Source organism: Hemicordylus capensis, chromosome 6 (assembly GCF_027244095.1).
Source record: "Hemicordylus capensis ecotype Gifberg chromosome 6, rHemCap1.1.pri, whole genome shotgun sequence".
NCBI lineage: Eukaryota > Metazoa > Chordata > Lepidosauria > Squamata > Cordylidae > Hemicordylus > Hemicordylus capensis.
Window position 1 is genome coordinate 21,613,489 of NC_069662.1, and position 22,275 is coordinate 21,635,763.

Consider the following 22,275-nt stretch of genomic DNA (forward strand, 5'->3'; position numbering starts at 1 on the left):
GCCAGGGGGTGGAGATCTGTTTTTGGGCCTATGCAGACCTGGTGCCTAAAAATTGGATACCAGCGTGGACCTTTTTGGTCATTTCCCCTCTCCCTCCCTCCGTGCAGACCCACAACCTATTTCACAGCACAGAAGGCTAAAACCATTTTTTTAATGAAATTAACATGAAATCTCAGATTCTCAGGAATCCATAGCAGTTACCTGATCCTGTATTTAGGGATGTATTCTGCACTCTCTAGATGGCTTGTGGCCATGCAGCTTCCTCGATTCCCACCCTGAGGCATGACCTCTCCTTCCCAGAGGGAAACGGTATCTCTGCAGTCAGTAAGACATGCTCATATGCAGCTGTTCTCACTTGGGAAGTGGGCAGTATCTCTGTTCCAAAGGAAGGCTCTTGGATTACACATCTGTTCTATTGTCCCCATTTTCCTGTTTTCCACACACCCTCTCTTTGTGAAGCACTGGGTGAAGAATCCTGGTATTCTGTTCCTCCAACCCCAGACCGGTGTTGCTCAAAATCAAGTAAAGAGTATCTGGGATGAGCCTCTGCCTATGACTGAATTCAAGTAGGATTTGCTTAGCAAGGTTGGATTAGGAGGTGCACTGGCCAGAATTGCTGCTGCTTGCAAGAAAATCCGCAGCTGAGCTACAAATACTTATCTGCCTCTTTTTAAAAAAAGCTCTCAAAGTGGTTTACAGGGACAGATAAATAAGATCGTTCCCTGTCCCCAAAAGGCTCACCATCTTTATTAAAAAAAAAAAAAGAACTTTATACGCAAGGACAACACCAGCCACAACCACTCAAGGGATCCTGGGGTTGGATGGGGACAGTTGCTCTCTCCCTGCCAAATATAAGAAAATCCCCAATTTAAAAGGTGCCCCTGTGCTCAGTTAGCAGGGCATGTGCTGATAGAGCAAAATGCATATATATCCTAGGAATAAGCTTCCACTGATCTTGTGGGATTTAAATGGGTCTAACAACCTGCCCTCCGCATCACTGTTTGCCCTCTGTTATATGTGCAAGTCCTGCTCCCCTCTAGTTTTCTGATTGGAGCTGTAATTCACGTGTATTCTTCTTCTTCTTCTCATCATCATCATCCTCCCCCCCTTACTTTTAACAGGCCTTTGTAGATTACCAACTGCAGCAGATGACTTCAGCGTTCATTGACCACTTTGGCTTTAATGACGAGGAGTTTGGAGAGCAGGAAGAGAATGTCAAGTTAGTAATGTGTTTGTCCCCTTGCCTCTTGCCCCCAAGCCATGCTTGTCTGTCATCTTTTTTTTTTTTAACACACACACTCTCTCTCTGCTTGTTGGCTGAGAATATGCACCATAATAATAGTTAATAATTAATAAATAATAAATTTTAATTAATTAATGATTATTTATTAATTAATAATAATAAATAATAAATAATTAGTTATAATTATTATTTTTATTATTATTTTACATTTATATCCCGCTCTTCCTCCAAGGAGCCCAGAGCGGTGTACTACATACTTGAGTTTCTCTTTCACAACATCCCTGTGAAGTAGGTTAGGCTGAGAGAGAAGTGACTGGCCCAGAGTCACCCAGCTCGTTACATGGCTGAATGGGGATTTGAACTTGGGTCTCCCTGGTCCTAGTCCAGCACTCTAACCACTACACCACGCTGGCTCTCCTCTTGAAACACTCTCGGAAGGGGGCATGCTGTAAATGAGGGGCTGGTTGCCAGAACTCCTTGGTGGTTTTGAGGGGCTGTCTCGTGAGTCCCACATATGGGGCTGTACCCGCGTGGACAGGCAGTGTGATGGGGACATGGATATTCCCTGGGTTAGACATCTGTCTTCTTACAGCTCAGCTGCAGATCTGCCTGCAAGAAGCAGATTATCCACTGGCCTTCCAAAAATTTGGGGCACGTATGGTTTTGCTGCATGTCCTTGCATAAGTGCAGTGGGCAGTTTTACATGGAGAAACTAGGATGCATTACAGAGCTTGAAAGAGAGTGAAGACGTGTGGTCCATTGTTTCTTGTCTTGCAGTACGGCCTCCAGAAGATTCTAGGTGCTCCTCCTGGTGTCTTGAGTGAAAATTGGGGTCTGGGAGCTAACGTTGCTTGGCTTCTCTTGAAATGGCAGGGGGCCCCAGGAAGTTGGCATTGCGGGAGATGCTTTTCAGTCTTGCCTCATACACCAAGGACTCCTATATTCCCAGGGTGGTATCTGTGCTGATATAAGTGGAGCCTTGATTCTTGGAAAGAGAATTTAAAGGATCATACTGAAGGTTTGGAAGCCAGGGTTACTGGATTCTCAGTGAGAGGGAATGGGATTTAGCCTGGACCCAACTCCCACCCCAGAGTCTCTGGCTCCCAGCATTCTTTGCTCAGTTCCCTGACTAGATTATTTTGTCTGGTAGGTGGAAAGGTGGCTTGCATACCCAATTCCTGTTGCCATTTATGCTTTGAATGGTATTGGCAAAAACTGCCTATTAGTCTTTCTTTGCCCGTTCTTTTTGTTGAGATTAGGTTCAGCATGAAACCCATCCTTCAAAGAGCAGAACTAATTCAGGAAAGGGAGCCTGGAGCCTTGTTGATAATTCCCACCACCCCAGGGCAGTCTCTTACTTTCCCAACCCCCCTGATTTCATATGTCTGCCTCTTTCTCTCTCTCTCTTTTTCTCCCTCTCTCTGCCTATCCCTGCAGTGCTCACTTCCGACAGCTGAAAAGGTAATGCCTAATGCACTGCTGTGCTCCTTTCCAGCCACAGGCTGGGGCATCGGGCCTCATCCACCCCTCCAGGCTTGCATATCTGCAGCTCCACCCTGCAACTCTCTTCAAAAAGGAATGTGTCATGCAGGCAGATCAGACTAGAAGCAAAGCCCATATCTGTTATCCACATTTGTATATTGAAACACCTTTCTTATCTGTGGTCTTTAAAAATGTGGCTAACTGCCCCTGAGTCCCTTGGAAATAAGAATGGTTACAAAAAGCATAATGCAATCTGTGGGGTGTGAAAGCTAGCCTGTACTGCCACCTTCTGCTCATGGTGACCACCAGTGTGTTGGTTTTGGCTGCCACACTTTGACAGCATCTCTGCATATTCTGTGCTATAGTGGTCCACAAACATTTGGTTGGCCTTGGTAGCCAACCAGAAAGTTGTGGTTGCCAAGACGCTGTCCTTCTCCCAAGGGGCAGGTTACCACCCCAGACCTTGTGCTGCACCTCTGAAACTCAACAGAAGGTCAAGGCCTTTCTCCCCTTCCCAGTTTGGAAATGAGGAAGCAAGATGGCAGATCATTACTGGTCTCATGCTGCACTTCTGTGGCAGTTTGGGTACCTTGGAAACTCAATGTGAAAAGGACAAGGCCCAACCCTCCTCCTGAGCTGGAGGATGGGGGTTGTCCATGCAGGTGGGCTGAGCTTTCAAGGCCCCATGAAGTGCAGCCCAACTGCTGGGGTGATCCCCTGCTTCCTTTCCAGGTTCCGACTAGAGTAGAGAGTTTGAGACTTGTCACATTGCATTTCCAAGGCCCTTGAAGCACTTCAGCAGCATGGCACAACTGCAGGCACTGGTGTGATACTCGATCCCTATCCCAGCTGCAAGGCCAGAAGGACAGCTGGGGTTCATAATGCCTTGGAAGAGGGCAGTGGAACACTCACTATGGTGGGTGGTATTGTGGGCTCCTCTCTTGCCTATATGGCTTATCCGATGGGAGGCAAGGTGACATTTCTCTGCCATCTTGGATATCGTATGGGAGCACAACTAATATCATGTAAAGCAAAGGGAACTGAAGCTGCTGCTGCTGCTTCTGGGAAGTGGGAACGTGCATGAGAGCAAAGGATGTTGTCCAGAGGTCGGATGGATCTGTTAGAGATAATAATGGTGGTGTAGGGGAAAGTTTGAGTTTGCTGGAAGGGGGAGTGTGTAGTCTTGCGGATATGATTGAGCCATGAATCAGTCTTGCTTCAGTCATATCCTCATTAGGCGGCCTTGGGCAAGCCACTATCTCTTGGTCTACCCCAATTTTATTATTTTGAGAGCTCCAAGAGAAGATAAGTCTCCACCCTAATGCTGTACTAGGTCCGCACCTTGCTTTCCAAACTTGCCTCTTTATCCCTACATTGGAGAAGGGTATCCTGAGAAGGATCACTCCTCCCACTTGCTCCACAGGCAGAGCCATGTCAATCATTTTGGCCTTCTGTGGCCGGAGGCCCCACCTGGTTACAGCCTTGTTTTCTCCACAAAAATGGGACCATCTTTTTGAAGCTCCTACTTCATTTCTGTAGAGACAGGATTTTCAATACGTTCCCCAAACTGCTAGTCTGGATGGGAAAAACACTTGACAGTCTTCATATTGGCCTTACTGACTTAATTCATTAATTGAGAGTTTACTTCAGATGTTCTTTTGCCACATGTAATTGGCCTTTATCTGATTTTGTACTTTTCACCTTTATTAATGGATCCTATAGATCTAATGTAATTATATTTGGCATATAGACTTGGCAGTAATTGATTTTTTTAACCTCAACTTAACTGATTTCCACTGTAATTAGTTAGCCTTATATTTGACTTGCAGCTGTGTTTCCTTGGCCTATACTTGATTTTGGCTTCCTGCCTAATTTGATTGACACTAGAGATTTAATTGATTTGCTTGGAGCTTGGGCCATGCCTTTAAGAACATAAGAACAGCCCTGCCGGATCAGGCCCAAGACCTATCTAGTCCAGCATCCTGTTTCACTCTGAGAAGCTCACAGGAATAGCTGAGGGCATGCCCTCTCTTCTGTTGCTGTTCCCCTGCAAGTGGTTTTTAGAGGCTTCTTGCCTCTGAGGCTGAAGGTGGCCTATAAGCCACCAGACTAGTAGCCATTGATAGATCTGTCCTCCATGAATGTGTCTAAGCACCTTTTTAAAGCTGTCCAAGCTAGTGGTCATCACCACATCCTGTGGCAGAGAATTCCATAGGTTGATTATGCGCTGTGTGAAAAAGTACTTCCTTTTTGTTGGTCCTAAATTTCCTGGCCTTCAGTTTCAATGGGATGATCCTTGGTTCTAATATTGTGAGCGAGGGAGAAAAATTTCTCTCTGGCCACTTGGTCTACTGTATGCATAATTGTATACACCTCTATCATGTCTCCCCATAAGCCTTGCCTCATAAGGAAGGTGCTCCAGGACCCTGATCATCTTGGTTGCCCTCTTCTGCACCTTTTCCAGTTCTACAATGTCCTTAAAATACGGTGACCAAAACTGTACACAATACTCCAAATGTTGCCACACCATAGATTTGTTTGTTTAAGGGCATTATAGTATGAGCATTTTGATTATCAACCCGCTTCCTGATGATCCCTAGCATGGAATTTGACTTTTTAACAGCTGCTGCACACTGAGTCAATACTTTTGATGAGCTGTCCACCACAACTTCAAGATCTTTCTCCTGGTCAGTCACTGACAGCTCAGACCCTATCAGCATGTATATGAAGTTGGAGTATTTTGCCCCAATATGTATCACTTTACACTTGCTCACATTGAATCCCATTTGCCATTTTGTCACCCACTCACTCAGTTTGGAGAGATCCTTTTTGGATTTCGCTACTCTAAATAGTTTACTGTCATCAGCAAATTTGGCCGCTTCGCTGGCTTAATCCCAACTTCTAGATTATTTATGAACAAGTTAAAGAACACTGATCCCAGTTCAGATCCCTGGCAAACTCCACTTCTTACTTCCCTCCATTGTGAAAACTGTCCATTTATTCCTACCCTTGCTTTCCTGTCCAGTTACCAATCCACACATGAACCTGTGCTCTTATCCCGTGACTGCTAAGTTTACTTGAGAGCCTTAGGTGGGGAGCTTTGTCAAAAGCTTCTTGAAAGTCTGCATATACTATGTCGACCGGATCACCTTTATCCACATGCCTGTTGACACTCAAAAAGGTTAGTGAGGCAAGACTTGCCCTTACAGAAGCCATGCTGGTTCTCCTTCAGCAAGGCCTATTCTTCTATATGTTTAACAATTTTTTCCTTAAGTGTGCTTTCCATCAATTTACAGGGCACAGACATTAAGCTAACTGGTCTGTAGTTTCCCAGGTTCCCCTGGATCTCTTTTTGAAAATGGAAGTTACATTAGCCACTCTCCTGTCCACTCTGTACCAGATCCTGATTGTAGGGACAAGTTACATATTTTTGCTAGGAGAGCAGCAATTTCACATTTGGGTTCCTTCAAAACTCTTGGATGCCATCTGGCCCTGACGATTTGTAAATTTTTAGCTTTTCAAGACAGTTTAGAACATCCTCTCTCATCACCTCGAATTGGCTCATTTCTTCAGCCTCAAAGTCCTGAAGTTCAGTTCCAAAGGAAGTATATGGTCAGTATCCTCCGCTGTGAAGACTGATGCAAAGAGATCACTCAGTTTCTCTGCAGTCTCCTTAACCTCCTTAATAATCTCTTCCACGCCTCCTCATCTAAAGATCCAGCACCTCCTTGGCAGGTTTTCTGCTTCTGATATATTTAAAGAAGTTTTTGTTGTTCCCCTTGACACTTCTAGCTATATGCTCCTCATTTTGCATCCCTTATTGTCATCTTGCATTTCTTTTACCAGAGTTTGTTCCTTTCTGTTCTCCTTATTTTGGGCAGGACTTCCATCTTCTGAAGGAAGTCGTCTTCCATTTTTATAGCTTCCCTGACTACTTGTTAGCCACTCTGGCATCCTCCTGAACTTGGTACCTTTCCTCCTCCTTGATATACATTCCACATAAGCTTCTATTATTGTGGTTTTTAAAAATATGTTCCATGATTTCTGGAATGATTTGACCCTCCTGACTTTCCCTTTCAGCTTCCTTTTTACCAGTCCCCTCATTCTTGAGAAGTGTCCTCTTCTGAAGTCCAGCTCACTTGTGCTGAACTTCTTTGGCAATGCTCTACTCTCATATAAGCTGAACTGGATCACACTATGGTTCCCAGTGGTTGTACAACTCTGACCTATTGCACCAGGTCCTGGGCACCACTCAGGATTAAGTCCAAGGTCACCTTCTCTCTGGCTAGTTCCATGACCAGTTGTTCTAAGGCACAGTCATTAAGCATGGCTAGAAATCTGGTGTCTCTGTCAATACCACACATGAATTTGCCCAGTCTATGTGAGGATAATTGAAGTCACCCATTATTACAGCTCTTTCTCTCTTTGATGCCTCTCTGATTTGCTTCTCCAACTCCAGGTCACTTAGCGTTTTGATCCAGAGGATGATAGCACGCCCCTAGTAATACATTTCCTTTCAGTCCTTGTATTGTCACCCATAATGATTCTGTGGAGGACTCTGGTCCTCCTAGGTTTTCTAACTTGTTGGATTCTAATCCCTTCTTTAATATGCAGTGCTGCTCCATGCCCAATCCTCCCTTCCCTATGCAGAGTTTGTATCCTGGAATAACAGTGTCTCACCATTCCACTAGGTTTCCATTATGCCTACTATAGCTATGTTTTCATTGGCAACCAAGCAGTCCAGCTTGCCCATCCTGGCTTGGAGGCATGTCTTATCTGGTGTTGGTGTGTGTTGTCTCCCTTCTTTCATTTGACCTTTTTGACCAGTCATGGGAGGAGAGCTGATCTTGTGATAGATAGCATGAATTGTCCCCTTTGCTAAGCAGGGTCTGCCCTCGTTAGCATTTGAATGGGAGACTCCATGTGAGTACTGTAAGATAATATGGGATGGGGCTGCTCTAGGAAGAGCATCTGCATGCATGCATGCAGAAGTTCCAAGTTTCCTCCCTGACATTTTCAGATAGGGCTAAGAGAGATTCCTGCCTGTAATCCTGGAGAAGCTGCTGCCAGTCTGTGTAGACAATACTGAGCTAGATGGACAACTGGTCTGACTCGATATATGGCAGCTTTGTATGTTTATGTCTGCTCTATTCCTGGTTCTGCTCTGTCCCCTTCTGGTATGTTTGCAACCTCACATCTTAGGGGATTTTGCTTGCCGAACCATATACCACCCAGATCCTGTTGGCAGTCCCCCAGGCATCATTTTAAAAGCTGCTCTACAATCTTTTTTTATTTTAAGCACCAGCTGTCTGGTTCCATCTTGGTTCAAATGCAAACCATCCCTTTTGTACAGGCTTGGCTTGCCCCCAAAATGTATCCCAGTGCCTAAGAAATCTAAACCCTCCCTCTTGGCTCCACCTATCTCATAGGCCCTGTGCGTGGAACAGGTATTACTTCAGAAAATTCTACCCTGGGAATCCTGGTCTTTAATATGCTACCTAGTAGTCTAAATTTGGCTTTCAGGACATCCCAACTACATTTCCCAGCACTGTTGGTGCCAATGTGCAGCCTGTCTAGATACTGCATGATGTTCACAACCTTCACACCAGGCAAGCAAGCCATTGTGCCGTCTACATGTGGGTCATAAACCCATCTCTCCTATGCCCCAGCGATCAAATCACCCACTACTAGGAGCCCCCCGGGGGAGTATTCTCTGTGCGAGAGGATATGGGGGCGTCACCCAAGGAAGGGATCCCTTCTAAGGGAGCATTCCCCTCTTAGACTGATGCCCTCCTTCGCTGAGACCTTCATTTTCCATTATAGCAGAGGAGCCATCAGCCTGGGAGTAGGATGCGCCTCTATCACATCCCTGAGGGTCTCATCCACATAGTTATGTATTTACATAAATGAAGCTTGTATATATTTTGAAGTGGGATTTGTTCCTGCTTTAAGTTCTGAAATTGGGTGGGGTCTTCTCCCACGGTTGGCCAAAAGGTTGCAGTGATTGACATGGCCCTGCAGATAGAGTGAGTGGAATGAATAACCCATCTTGGCTTATCCTCCCTCCACTAAAGGGAAGAAACCTTCATGGAAAGTCCAATGTTCTTTGCCCATACAAGTCATTGCTGTCCTGCTCTCCTTGCTTTGTTCCAGCGCCCCTTTCGACAAGACGGCCAACATCACCTTCTCCTTGAATGCGGATGATGACAGCGTAAGTGTTTGCTCCTTTGGATTTGCCTTCTCCTTCCCTTCCCCAGCCCCCCTAATTTGGTCAGTGCTCTGATCCACTGCTTTCCTGCACTCTCTCTCCAACAGCCTAACTCCAATCTCTTTGACATCTGCTACAAAGAGCGGATCCAGCAGTTTGACGATGACGAAGAGGCTGATGGTTCAGACGGGGAAGACATCTGGCAGGAGAAGGAGGCGGCTGCAGCTTCTGGCACAGCACAGCCCACAGCAGCCAGGTAGCAGGAGGGACTTTTGTGCAAGACTTGATGGGTGCCCCTACGTTCTGTGAAAGAGATTTTGAAACAAGGACTCTGGCAGATCTCCTCTGTTCGCTCTCTTTTTTTTTGGTCTTGTCTCATTTCACATGGAACAATCTTTCTCCCTTTTCATTGTCCTTATTTCTAGAAACATCTACATAACCATCTTCTCCGTTTTCATTCTCCATAGTCACCTTAAGTGGCACAGCGGGGAAATGCTTGACTAACAAGCAGAAGGTTGCTGGTTCAAATCCCCGCTGGTACTATATCAGGCAACAGTGATATAGGAAGATGCTGAAAGGCATCATCTTATACTGCGTGGGAGGAGGCAATGGTAAACACCTCCTGTATTTTACCAAAATATAGCCACAGGGCTCTGTAGGCACCAGGAGTCAAAATCGACTTGACAGCACACTTTACCTTTACCTTAAGCTAGTTCATATTTCTCTTGCCATAATTAAGATACTGACTTACTACTGTTCAATCAGGTTGGCTGCCAATCCCCTTTTCTATTCATCCATCTTTTACCATCAAAGAGACTTTTTCAAAAAAATTGAAAGCTGGCAGCAGTAAGCTCTTGTGAGCCAAGGGTACTTTGGGCCTGTTCAGGTGAAGAGGCTGAGTGTCTTAAGGGAGGTGCCCCTTGGGTGAGCCAGCTTAGCTCACTGGTAGTAGGGTGCATAATTTGCATGCAGAAGGTCCAGATTCAGTCCCCACATTATCAGTTTAAAAGACCTCTGGTTACAGTACTTGGGGGAAAATCTATGTCTAAGACCCTGGAGAACAGCTGCCAGTCATAGCAGATGATACTGGATTAGGGAGATGAGTGGCGTCACTCACTATTGGGCGTTGTCATATGATAGTGTCACTCACTATCAGGTGGTGTTAGTTGCATCTCTCTTGGCTTACTGATTTGAAACAGGACCAAGATAGGTCATCATCATCAATCTTTATTACGGTCATAGACCAGCATAAAGTAAGAGGGGTGATTACAGATTACATTTTAAAACCAAAGTGACAGGACTAAGATAGAAAAACGTTTGTCAAACATAAAGTCTAGAATATTTCCATTCTCTTCTCTCCCCCTCTCCCTCCTTCCCTGTCTCCTTCCCTTTATAGAAGCCTTGGCAGCACAGATAGTGAAGACAGCGAGGACTCTGAAGAGGAAGGTGGCGAGGAGGAAGATCCTGGTGGGGGAGATGGAGACGGAGATACCACCCCTGTCAGCAATGGCTGTGGGGAACAGATGGAAATGGAGAGCACGTTGGGAGGTCAGGGCTCTGCGGGGCACCTGGGATGTGGGAGTAGATAAATGGTGAAGAGGAGACTCATCACCTGCTTTTTTGCTACAAGAGAGGCTGGAAACTCCTGCTCTAGATTGTCCACCCTCAAGCCATATGGGGAACTGTTTCAATGAAATTTGGAATCTTTGGCCAGACAGTAGCAGAGTAATTTAGTTTATTTTTCCTCGCTAGTCTTCCTGCCACTTCCTCAAGAAATAAATGTTTTCTTGACCTGCAATAATCCCCTGGATCATTTGTTTTTAAAAACTCATTATCTCTTCTGGGCTTTGTCTAATGTAACTATTAGTATACTCATAGCTTCTAGGTTTCCTTAGGACGTGTTTAGAACTTATTCTTCCTCGCCAAGTTGTCGTCAGTAGCCCAATGAAGACCTTTGTGTCTCATGGTTACAGGAGCATGGAAGATGTGGTTAAAATGCCTTGTCTCCCTCGTATGCTGCTACTTAGCTATCTCTTATAGTTCCAGAGCCATACAGCAATGGTTAGGGTGACCCTAATGACCCTTTTTTACATGTGGACTGTAGCGCTGCGTTAGATCTGACCTCCTTTTAAACCTGTTCTTCTCTAGATCCCAGCTGGGCAGACAGTCCCTCTGATATTTCTGCAGTACCGACAGTGTCCCCTCAGCCTGTGGCTGCTGATACAGGAGCAGCCGTGTGGGACAGAACCAGCTCCGATGCCACCACAGATGAGAATTGGGCCTCCTTCACAGAACCCCACACGCAACAAGAGAGGTGAGGCATTGGAATAGTTCCTTGTTTAAGATCTGTTGGATGCCCAGAGCAGAAGGGCATATTGGGGTGGGGTGGGGGAGAGAGAAGAGACTGAACTAGAAGAGGGGTTCTTATCCTGGGGCCCATGGGGTGGGTTCAGGTGGTCCATAGAAAATCTCTGCTGCAATGAATTTAGTTTGCTTCCTGGTGAATTGGAATAAAGTTCTTGAAAATAACTATGATGAATACTCCCACTCCCCAGTTTTTATTGTATTATGAAAATCTATAAAATTAATTCCTATAGAGGGGATGCGTGGGGATGTGGCAAGCAACTAATGGCGGGCCCAGAGGGTGTGACATGTGCAAGGGAGGAGGGAGGAGCGTGCGCCAGGAGCCGGTTGGGTCGGCGTGCACCAGGAGGTGGTTGGGGTGGCAGGCGAAGCCCCACTGTCCTGAGGAGGAGGGTGAGAGGGCGGCGGGACAGCCTGGCCCCGCCCCACCCCCCCGGGCTAAGACAGCGGCATGGGGGAGGGGGGCGGCTGGGCCCAACTAGAGGCATAGATGCTCTGCGCCCAGTTCCACTAGTATATTCTATAAATTAAGTCGGGGTGTCTTTGGGTAATACTTGAGGATCTGGGGGTCCATAAGTGCAAAAAGGTTAAGTACCCCTGAACTAGAAGAACTTTTTGAAGCTGATTAGGAATGTACATGGAACCGGGTGGGGGAAGTTCAAAGAAGAGGGGGGTTGACTTTAAGAGTGGGGGAGGGTGTACTTAGCCCTCCCTCTGATTACCTCCCGCTGGTGCTCCATTTGGAAAGGGGCCATCAGGGCGGTAGCATACCTCCCGGCTGCCCCATTGTCTCCTCAGTCCCAATGTCACCGGAAGTACCCGACGTGCCTGTGTGTGTCGACACGAGTGCCCTTAAAGTCAAACTCCCCACCCCCTCCACCACTGCCTTCAAACCAGCAGAATCGCTGGTCATTTGAACTGTTTTGTAGGCCCATAAAGGGCCTTCGAACCGGTTCTGTGCACATCTGTAAAGCTGATTAAAGAAGGCTGAAGCAGTGTGTTGATCTGGGGCAGCAAGGAAGGGGCTCTGCTGCATTATTCTTCCCCCACACATTTCACCCTTTGTCTCTCCAGTCCCTCCAAAACACTTGTGGGTCCTGCCTCCCCTACAATCCTCCCTCAGGAAGCGACACAAAGCAATGTATCCTCAGCAGGAGGTGAGTACTACAGATCCTTAGAAGCTGTGTGACTGCATGCAGAATAAAGCATTGCTTCCATTCCTACCCCACCGTGTTGTCAGAAAATGTTTTGCAACCACACCAATTGCCCCACACTTGCTTGGAACTAAAGCTTCCAGACTAGTTGGAAATCAGTCCCAGGCCAGGGGAATTGGAGGAGACATGATAGGAATGACGAGGAACCCTTGCAAGTTGTCCACAGGCAACAGTGGTGCACAGAAGGCACTTGCTAGGCAGTTCCCTGAAGGTTTCCTCTTCTGCTCTTTCTTCTCATTGGCCATGACAGACCTCTAGTCACCCTAGAGTCCTTCATCATGGCTGGGTGGTGGACAGCAGCAACAGCAGAAGTGTCAATATACATCTGAACAGCCGTGCAGAGAAGCTGATGGATTAGGGGCAATGGGTCCTGTCTTAGCATCAGCCTTCTCTTTTCTCCCCTTCTCCTCCCCACAATTCAAGCAGTCTTTTGAGGTGGTGTGAGGAAGGCTTTGGGTGTTGTTGTTTTCTTGTCATTTCTTATATGTATCTTGCTTCCCCCCCAAGGAACTCAAAGCAGTATGTTGGCATCTTAATCTTAAGAATCCTGCAAGATGGGCTGGGCTGTGCAGTGGGGGAGGGGGGGAGAGAATGTGCATGTGCATCTTATTCAAGTGAGCATCCTACTTCAGCAGAGGTGGGGTGTGTGTGTGTGTGTGTGTATTCGTTCTGTTGTGGGTGCTTGTTGCCATATCGTCCTGAGTTTCCTCAGAATCCTGAGATTAGCCTTCCATTACTCCTATCTTTGTAGTCATTTGAATGTAGACAGAAGCTTGGAAAACTGCATTCTGTTTCCACTAGAAGGCTCAGAAATAGCAACTCTCTGGGGATGGGATTTCACAGTAGTGTGAAGAATCGTGTGTGTGTGTGTGTGTGTGTGTGTGTGTGTGTGTGTGTGTGTGTATGTGTGTGGTTTCCCACAGCTGTCCGCAGCCTCTCCCAAGTCAGTCTTCTGCCTCTCTGCCCAGGGTGTCCTTGGAGTCCATTTCAGATCAACTTCTGATCCATCTATCTTTCTTCCCCTCTCTGCAGTAGCCTCTAGTGTTCAACATGACCCTCCTACCCCAGACACAGGCCCCCCAGAAAAGTGTGACCCACCAAATCTCACCACTATGACAACGGTAGCCAGGTAAGATTGGGAGCTGTGATCTGTAACACAGCTTTTTTTAAAGGGTTTTTCAAAGGGAAGAGTATGCAGTCTTCAAGGCTGATAAGTACACCACTAACACACTGCTAATAATAGTCAGGTATGCTGGAAAAGTAAGTAACACAGCATTTGTGTGCACATATGCAAGCTTTTATTACTCTCTAAGATCGTGTTGAACATTGTTTCCATTCTGTAGAATTATAAATCAAATTATGGCAGAGAGATCATCTGTCTGAGCAAACTAAAATAGATTCAGTCATGGTACTTTGGGCTTTTACTAATTTTACTAGACTGTAAAACTGGTGTAACATAGGAAGCTGCCATATACTGAGTGAGACCATAGATCCATCTAGCTCAGTATTGTCGACTGGCAGCAGCTTCTCCAAGGTTGCAGGCAGGAATCTCTCTCAGCCCTATCTTGGAGAAGCCAGGAGGGAACTTGAAACCACCTGCTCTTCCCAGAGGAGCTCCATCCCCTGAGGGGAATATCTTACAGTGCTCACACATCAAGTCTCCCATTCATATGCAACCAGGGCAGACCCTGCTTACCTAAGGGGACAAGTCATGCTTACTGCCACAAGACCAGCTCTCCTTGCTTTTGTTTGTAGGCTGTACTGAAATTTATGACTTGCATTGTAAAATGTTGTCCAACTAATGTCAGGCACGCACAGAGATCTAGAAGGCTGTACGTCTTGCTGGGCTTCTGGTGTAGTGCACGGTCCTTTCCTATAGGGGGAGTGTGCACACTGGAAGGCCAGCAGGGTGAACAAGTAAGCTGTGCACGGGAGATCTGGTTGCTTGCCCTCTCCTATTCTCCCAACAAAGTTGGCAGTTGCTGTTTATCTTCTGCAACTGATGTTTCTAAAGGGCTGTACTTTGTTGATGGGGGTGAGGCACAGAACTTTGCCAACACTGGGAGATCAGAGTCCAGGAGTTGCTTCAGCAGTGTCACTGATTGTAGTGCTTGCACTCTCTCTCGCTCTCTCTCACTCTCTTCCTTTGTAGTCCACAAGAACCATTAACTTGCCACCCTGAGGCTTTAGTATATGCTCCCGGCCAAAATAAGAGACTCCTCATCTTTGACAGTTTTCAAAAAGACTGTTAAGATGCATTTATTTACCCAAGCTTTTAATTAGATTTGTGAAATTATGAATTTGTTCTTAAACTATTTTGCTTAAATTTTGTTATATATATTGTAAACTGCCCAGAGATGTGAGTTTGGGGCAATATACAAATTAGCATATTTGTATATACTATACAAGAAATAAATAAACTTATATAGAAGTATAGCCTCTTGTGTTAGCTGGTAATAGATACAAAAGGTATGAGGTGTGTGTGTTTCTGCTTGTGTGCACATATATACTATATCAAACGTGCTATGTGTTTTTTTAATCACTGAGATTGTGTGGCATGCACAGGCCAGATATGGAAGAAGAATGGCTACTTTCCTTTATAACCAGATGTCTGGTTTTCTCCTTCCTCAGCAGCACAGTAGAACCTCCCCCATCTACCTCTGATTCCGCTCAACCGCCCCAGGGGACAACAGAGGCTCCACAACCTGAGCACAGCTCCCCACAGACAGAGCAGCAGCAGCAACTGGCAGCCAGGTGAGGATTGGACTGAAGGTGCGACAGGTAACCTGGCAGGTGGTGGCCTTCTGACTACAGATCCCTCTGCAAGGGGGAAGGGAGGAAGGTGGATGGTTATTGGGACAAAAAGAGGCCAGATGTGGGGATTGGGTTTGAGTCACGGAAATGCAGTGGGAGGCTCAGCCACAGGGTCTCTCTTCTACCTCCGTCATGCAGTTTCCTTTCTGTCTCCTTCACTTCTTGAATGATCCATAAGTATTCAGGAATTGCTATCCTGGATCAGACCAAAGTTCTGTCTTGCCCAGTATTCAGGAACGAGAAGCTCACAAGCAAAGCATGGTGAAAACAGCCAGTTCTCGGTTGTGTTAAACTCAGCACCTGGTGCCCTATGCGCTATGTAGCCCCTGAGCAGAGGTTTGATTTCTAGCAAACATTCTCTATGGAGTGATCTGATTATTCTTAACAGGCCCATCCATGCAACCATGGCAAAGAATTATATAAGTTTAGTTTATGTTGGATGTTACTTTTGTTTGCCTCATCCTCATGCAAATCAGTTTTCATTGGATGATGTGTTGAGTGATTTCTCCACTTCATCCTTGGGAGACGTTTATTTTGGTACTCTCCCATCTTTTTTTAATGTTAAACGGATATTACCTACCGGATATTTCTTTTAAAGCCCTGAATGGCTTAGGTCCGGTTACCTGAGAGAGCGCCTTTCTCTACAAGATCTCCATCGCTTACTAACATCAGAAGGGATCCATCTTGCAGTGCCACCGGTTCATCGGGTGTCAACCTGGGATCGGGCCTTCTCGGTTGTCACCCCTAGGTTGTGAAATGTGCTCCCTGTGGATATAAGTGGATTATCTTCTTGGAGGCCTTCAGGAGAGCCTTAGAGACTCATTTTTTAGCCTGGCTTTGAATGATGGCTAATTTTAATGTTTTAATCTGGTTTAAATTTATTTTTTATTATTATTATTATTATTATTATTATCTCTATATTTCGGTCAGCGACAAGCATGAGGTTAAAACAAATGTAAAATAGAGGACAATCAAACTTCTAATTTTATTTTAATTGTTTTTATTATGTGTGTTTGATGTTAATGTAAACCGCCATGAGCCACTTTAGGAAGCGCAGAATATAAACTGAAAAAATAAAATAATAAGCCCAAAGTGCTTGTGTCATTTCTTTGCAAGAGAGATGATCTGTTCTCTTCATAATTTTAGTGCCTTCTTCCATAGCTTATCTCAGGTTATATGTATTCTGGGATGGAGCTGCATTGGACAATTGGAGAAATGGATGCTGAGTCTGGATCTCTGTTTTCAACTTAATTTTTTTTTTTTTTTAAAGCAGAGTTTCTGGCCCTGTGAAGATTGTGAATTCTGCATTGGACAATGTGTGTGGCCAGTGCTTGAAGGAATCCAGGCCAAAGGGATCGCTGAGCAGAATTTCCAGTAGGGGTGTGCAGAAAATTTTGATGAAACATTTTGACTTGAAATGGGCCATTTTGAGCTTGAAACAGAACACTCTTAAATAAAGGGAATGTTTCGAGCTCAGAGTAGAACAACCCTGTTTCGATCGAAATGTTTCGAGCACCATTTTGGAGGCTTGTTTTTCCCTTGCTGATGGGCTTTCTGGCACTGTCTTCTGATTGGTTTTTACTCTTCTTGCTTTTTGGTTGGCTTGTTATAGAAATCAAGTGTTGTCATAGGCAACTGTGCCCCCATTGACTGCGGGGGAGGGAGAGGAGAACAAAAAAGGAGAATTTCAAAATGTATTCAAAGGGACTGTGAAGCACAGAGAGCCCTTATACTGTGTCTCCCTCACTTGGAGGAGAGGAGGAAGGAAGGTTTGATTTTATGGTTTTCTTTTCTAAGCTCTGAGTATAATATGCTGTGCTATTGCTGCTATCTGGTTTTGCTGGATCTCAGATTGACAAAGACAGAAGTTGAGTGCCGGACCTTCCTTGGGTTGTTTTGTTTTGTTTGTGAGATAGTGTTGTGGTGAGAAATGGACAGTGGCATGCGTGTGTGTGTGTGTGTGTGTGTGTGTGTAATATTTCTTGGTGATTGTTGTGATGAGCTCCATGTGCTTCATTCACTGCTCTGTTGTGCAATTTGTTTTGCAAGGTGTACTCAGTGAAAAATGTCACCTTAAGTGGCGCAGCGGGGAAATACTTGACTAACAAGCAGAAGGTTGCCGGGTCAAATCCCCACTGGTACTATATCAGGCAGCAGTAATATAGGAAGATGATGGAAGGCATCATCTCATACTGCACGGGAGGAGGCAATGGTAAACTCCTCCTGTATTCTACCAAAGAAAACCACTGGGCTCTGTGGGCACCAGGAGTTGAAATCAACTTGACGACACACTTTACCTTTACTCAGTGAAAATGTGGCTGAAGTTGCTCTAGTTGAGCTTATGGCTATACTTGCTGCTAAGGGTGCTGCTGTGGCAGCTGTTGCAATGCTAGGAAGGAAGGAGTCGTAATTGTGTGAGAGAGAGCAACTTGTGCCAGTGCTGTTACTATAGCACAGGCTCTGTAGCTGGCAGTGGATTTTGGGTCAGTGATTCCTTTTTGGCCATTTTTGGACTGGGTTTGAAATGTGTGTACTGTGTTGGGAGGGACAGATCCCCTTTTACTGTGTGCTTCTGCACTGTTTTTCAAGGCAAGGTTACAAAATGCTTTGCAAATTGCAGTGGAAAATTTGTGTGTGCACTCTATGAGTGCAGATTGTTCCAGCCATAGGGAACAATGGGGAGACTCAAAGCACTCGATTGTTCCCCATGGGTAGCTCCTAGGGACACCAAAGTGAGTTGTGTGGTAGGATGTGATGGGTGCTACCTACCACCCAACCCACAAAAGAAATGAGCAAGCGGACAGTTTCTAACAAATTTTTAATCTTTCCCCAAATCCCCATAGGATCCCTAGCAGCTACCCATGGGGAACAATGCTGTGTTTCAAGTTTACCCATTATTCCCTATGGCCAAAACATTTGGAACCTTTTGAGTTTGTTCTGTCGAAACAGCCATTTGTACCAGTGTTTTGACCGTTTTGCATTGTTTCAAGCTCGAAACAGAACGCAAAATCAATTTCGTACACATCCCTAATTTCCAGCACTCAGGAGCTGGGGCTTCAGAGCCACGCATAACACTCCCCCCGCCCCATTCCCTTTTTTAAAACTAACTGAAAGAGAATACTTCTACTTATATATTTAAAATATTTATATCCCACCTTTCAATCTTAATTTCTGAGGTAGCTTCAACATCATATTGCCATTTATGCAGTATAAGCAAGGATATGCAAATCTGCTGCCTTCTGAGACATTGTAATATAAGCTTGTACTACTTGTGTGGGCAGAATGTGCACAGGCCTGATGATATATTTTTTCCTTGGATTGCCAGCACAAGTCCCACTTACTTCCTGCTTTATTGGTGTCCAGTGACTTTATAACAATGACTGTGATGATAAAACTTTCTTCCACAGCCATAAGAACTAGAAACTTTTTAGTTCCGAGAATGCTGAGTTCCACCCAGGATGCAAAGCTCCCAGATAGTGCAGCATTATTACTTTCATGTACATGGAATACCCATGTCTCCAACTTTGAAATGCTATATAAGCTATGGATGCAATAGTTAACACTCCGTATCTCTCTTCTTCCTCCCCAGATAAAGCCTCTCAGTGGGTCTCATCACTGGGGAAGCCCACCGCTGCTCGCTCGATCAAGTCCATTTTGCCAGGGACTGTCCCCAGTCCTTCCGGTGCCTTCACACCTCTGGGCAGGTGCATGGGGCAGAAGAGAAAGCAGCAAGGGGCAAAGAAGGGTCCCAGTCTCTGTCTCCTTATCCCACCCCCAGCAATCACTGAAGAAATCAGGACCTGGTACCAACGAGCGCCTGCGTGAGAAACGGATGTGCATACAGAGGACCGAAGCACCATCCTCCTAGCGGCATGTTGGTTGATGAATCCCAGCAACAGCGTCCCCTGCGGGGGGCAGTCTCCCTCCACCATTGGCACAATGCCTCCCCCACCCCCATGCGATTCATTGCTGCACTGAGCAAACCTGTCTGTTTTGATGCAATTAAAATTGACGCTTGAATTGTATTAGAGGTCTTCTGATGGAGTACCACCGAGTGGGGCAGGGAGAACACAGTCAAGCAAAAACCTCTTGATATTGAGGGCTCCTCCTCCAACCGATAGCCCTACCTTCAAGCACAAATTTGCCACTCTTTCCCCATCTAAATTGATCCGTAGGGGGTAGGGTGGGAGCCTCATGTGGATGAAGCGGGGGTTACAATTTGCTTCAGGAGGTTGTAACGGGCTTCTCCGCAGACTAACGCAAGCAACAGGCTTAGGAGAATAGTGAGGCATGGGAGATTTTATAGTAGGTTCAAGGCTTGTGTGAAATGTCCTTTCCATGTTGGGATTAAATCATGGGATTTTTATGCATCAACATGCTTGTGCACCCACCGCCCCTGTGAGAAATGACTGTTTGAAGCTACTATTCAAGCAGGAGCAGTAGGAAAGTGTCTGGGAGAATCGGGCAGAGCAAAGCTTCCTGGTCTCTTGCCTGAAAACAGTTGTTTTTTTTCTCCCCTGCCCCTAAGGAACTGTCCCTGTGTCCTTGGGGTCTTCAACCAATCTACTCAGTGAGGTTTTAAGAATGTTTTGTATGTGCACCAATGCGAAATTTCAATTGACTCTTCCAAAAGTTATCATTTTGTTTCCCCTTCTGATATGTTCATCAGTTCGCTGGGGTTTAAGCTTGATATTGCTCCATCTCTTCCCAAAGATTCAGGCCTCACCCCCATCCATTCTTTTCAGCGTTTTTTCTTTAATGTTTCAGAACTGTTCTGTGGGAAGTCCACTGTCTCCTACAACCATTGCCTTAGGGGATTCCAGTAGACTCACTCTTGCGTCCTCCCTCCTGCGACAATGGTTCTTGGCTATGCATCCAGGAAACTTATTTTCTTCTTTCTTCCTCCCATGCAAATGGTTATGTGCCACTTGGTCCTGGAGAGAATCTTTAGACCATCCATGATTTGGAAAAGTCAACTGATTTTCCGACAAACGGTTGGGAGTTCTGCAGTTTTGCTGTACTTGTGACTAGTGACAGGGATATTGATGAGTCCATCCTCAGAGTTCAGTATAATTGACACCAACTGCACGTTAACCCATCAAGGTTGTTGGTGAATTTTGGCTTGCTTGTATGCTGCATTGACTGCAGCAAGCATCTTCTCTCGCAATTTATCCTAAGGGTGGGGTTCAGTAAGTCCCCCCCCCTCAAGGTTCATCAGAATTGGCGGGTGGGGGTGTTGCACCTTTGGATTACTATAGAAAGAGGAGGAGTTCCTGTACATGCCTACAATATGTCCTAGAAATGTAACCTTAGACTCCCAACATATTTTCTCTCTCCTTACCCACCCAGTTCCTGAATCTGCCTGGGTTGTGTGGGTGAGTGTGTGTTCTGTTGGAAACCAGACTCTCTCCTGCCTCCAAGAGTTCTTGCTTTGAGTCCTGCACTTCTTCACATGCAAGACCCCCACTACCTTTACAGAGTGCCCAAGGAACTGGCGATCCCTTTGTACTACTTTCTCCAAAGAGACCCTTTGCCCTCCCTCAGACACCAATGAGTTCTCATTCCCAACCCTCCCGTTCTTGGCCCTGCCAGATTCTGCTCCTCCAGGGTCCCTAAGCAGAGTTCTCCACCAAAAGCTCCAGAATCACTGCTTTTTCTCTTCTTCCTCCCCAAGCTATTGATGTTTGTTTTTTTGGAGTTTCTGCAGCTCCTTTTATAGTGTTAAAACGGAAAAGGAAAAAAAAATCACTGCCTCATCCTTGCCTCTGACTACAGAATCAGGACAGGAGCATTGCAAAGGTTTAACCAAGAATGCCTTGAGATTTGGAGGGCAAGGAATTCCAGTGTCCATGGGTCTTAGTGGGGAGGGAGTGTCAAGAGGGTCTAATATCAGGGTCATGGAGGTTAGTCTTGACACTTCAAGGGTGGTAAAGAAGTGGTGGTGAGGAACACCTTCCTTGTGAAAGAACTCGGTGCACCCTCCCCTCCCACCACCTCTTTTTACTTCCAGGTGATCAGTAGACTTGCTCTCTCCTTTCTTCCCTCCCTGCTCCCCCCCACCCCCATATAAGTGGCAATATTTCTTGAAGCTCTTAAAAACCACAAGGACAGAAGTGGCCTTTCGCGTTGTCTGCGTCATGCCATGTTGGTAATTATTTTTTCTTTTCCCCCCCTGTGTGTGTATGTGTGTGTTCTGTTTGAATAAAGAGATTCTATGGCCGTAGTAGTCTCTGTGTGTGATTTCCTACACAATCGTATTTCCTCACCTGCCTTCCATCTCTCTTTTCTTTTCTCCTCTTTGTCAGACCTTCTATTTTTTCATTGTCTTTGGCCTTATCTTGCATGCACAGCAGAATGAGATGGTGGGATCCTGATGTGGTCAGATGTAGGGTGGGTGGGTGGGTGACAATTTGGCAAAGAGCTCTATGCAAGTAGAAAACCAGCACAGTAAGAAGCAGGCTGAGCTAGAACCTTTTCCCTTAATGTGCTCACTTTTTATTTGCAGGGAGTTTATTTTCTCAACTTCACTCTGATGTGGTACAATCCATTCTGCCACCTTCTCCTATCTGATGCATAGACTAGGGCTCAAATCTGCCTACCTGATTCTGCTCCTAAGCAGATTACTAAATGAATTGGCATGATCTTAGGGGGTAGTCTGTGGCACTGACAAAAGCAAGGGAGAGATTACAGCCTTCCAAGGCCTACATGCTAGAGGCCTGTTTACATCAACTGTGGTGCAAACTATGAGCCCATTGTCATTTCAAAATACTGTGGCTATTGCTTTGGAGAAGAGAAATGCCTTAGAGGGTGCCCCCACCCCCTTTAGTGGACTAAACAACCACTCTTCAGGTCTCCTCTAGTGGGAGCACATTTTCTTAGCAGCTCTCCGTAGCAGACCCATTGACAGGTTCAGCCTTTAATCCCCACCACCACCCGCTTCCTTACTCCTC

At 45.7% G+C, this 22,275-nt stretch overlaps 1 protein-coding gene across 13 annotated transcripts in view; it reads left to right on the forward strand.

The window, feature by feature from the left end:
* PPP6R1 (protein phosphatase 6 regulatory subunit 1) overlaps window positions 1-21,548 on the forward strand; it is a 74,440-nt gene extending 52,892 nt beyond the window's left edge. For 6 of the 13 annotated variants that reach the window (XM_053261407.1, XM_053261406.1, XM_053261396.1 and 3 more), the window contains 11 exons: window positions 240-320; window positions 1,122-1,219; window positions 2,681-2,704; window positions 8,879-8,936; window positions 9,041-9,189; window positions 10,330-10,481; window positions 11,082-11,247; window positions 12,372-12,454; window positions 13,544-13,640; window positions 15,143-15,265; window positions 18,915-21,548. In XM_053261407.1, coding sequence (XP_053117382.1) covers window positions 240-320; window positions 1,122-1,219; window positions 2,681-2,704; window positions 8,879-8,936; window positions 9,041-9,189; window positions 10,330-10,481; window positions 11,082-11,247; window positions 12,372-12,454; window positions 13,544-13,640; window positions 15,143-15,265; window positions 18,915-18,918 — 1,035 coding nt within the window. In that variant the 3' untranslated portion in view covers window positions 18,919-21,548. The remainder of the gene's footprint in view (window positions 1-239; window positions 321-1,121; window positions 1,220-2,680; window positions 2,705-8,878; window positions 8,937-9,040; window positions 9,190-10,329; window positions 10,482-11,081; window positions 11,248-12,371; window positions 12,455-13,543; window positions 13,641-15,142; window positions 15,266-18,914) is intronic. The other 7 variants (XM_053261400.1, XM_053261401.1, XM_053261404.1 and 4 more) reach the window with 5 other exon arrangements.
* The last annotated feature ends 727 nt before the right edge of the window (window positions 21,549-22,275 follow it).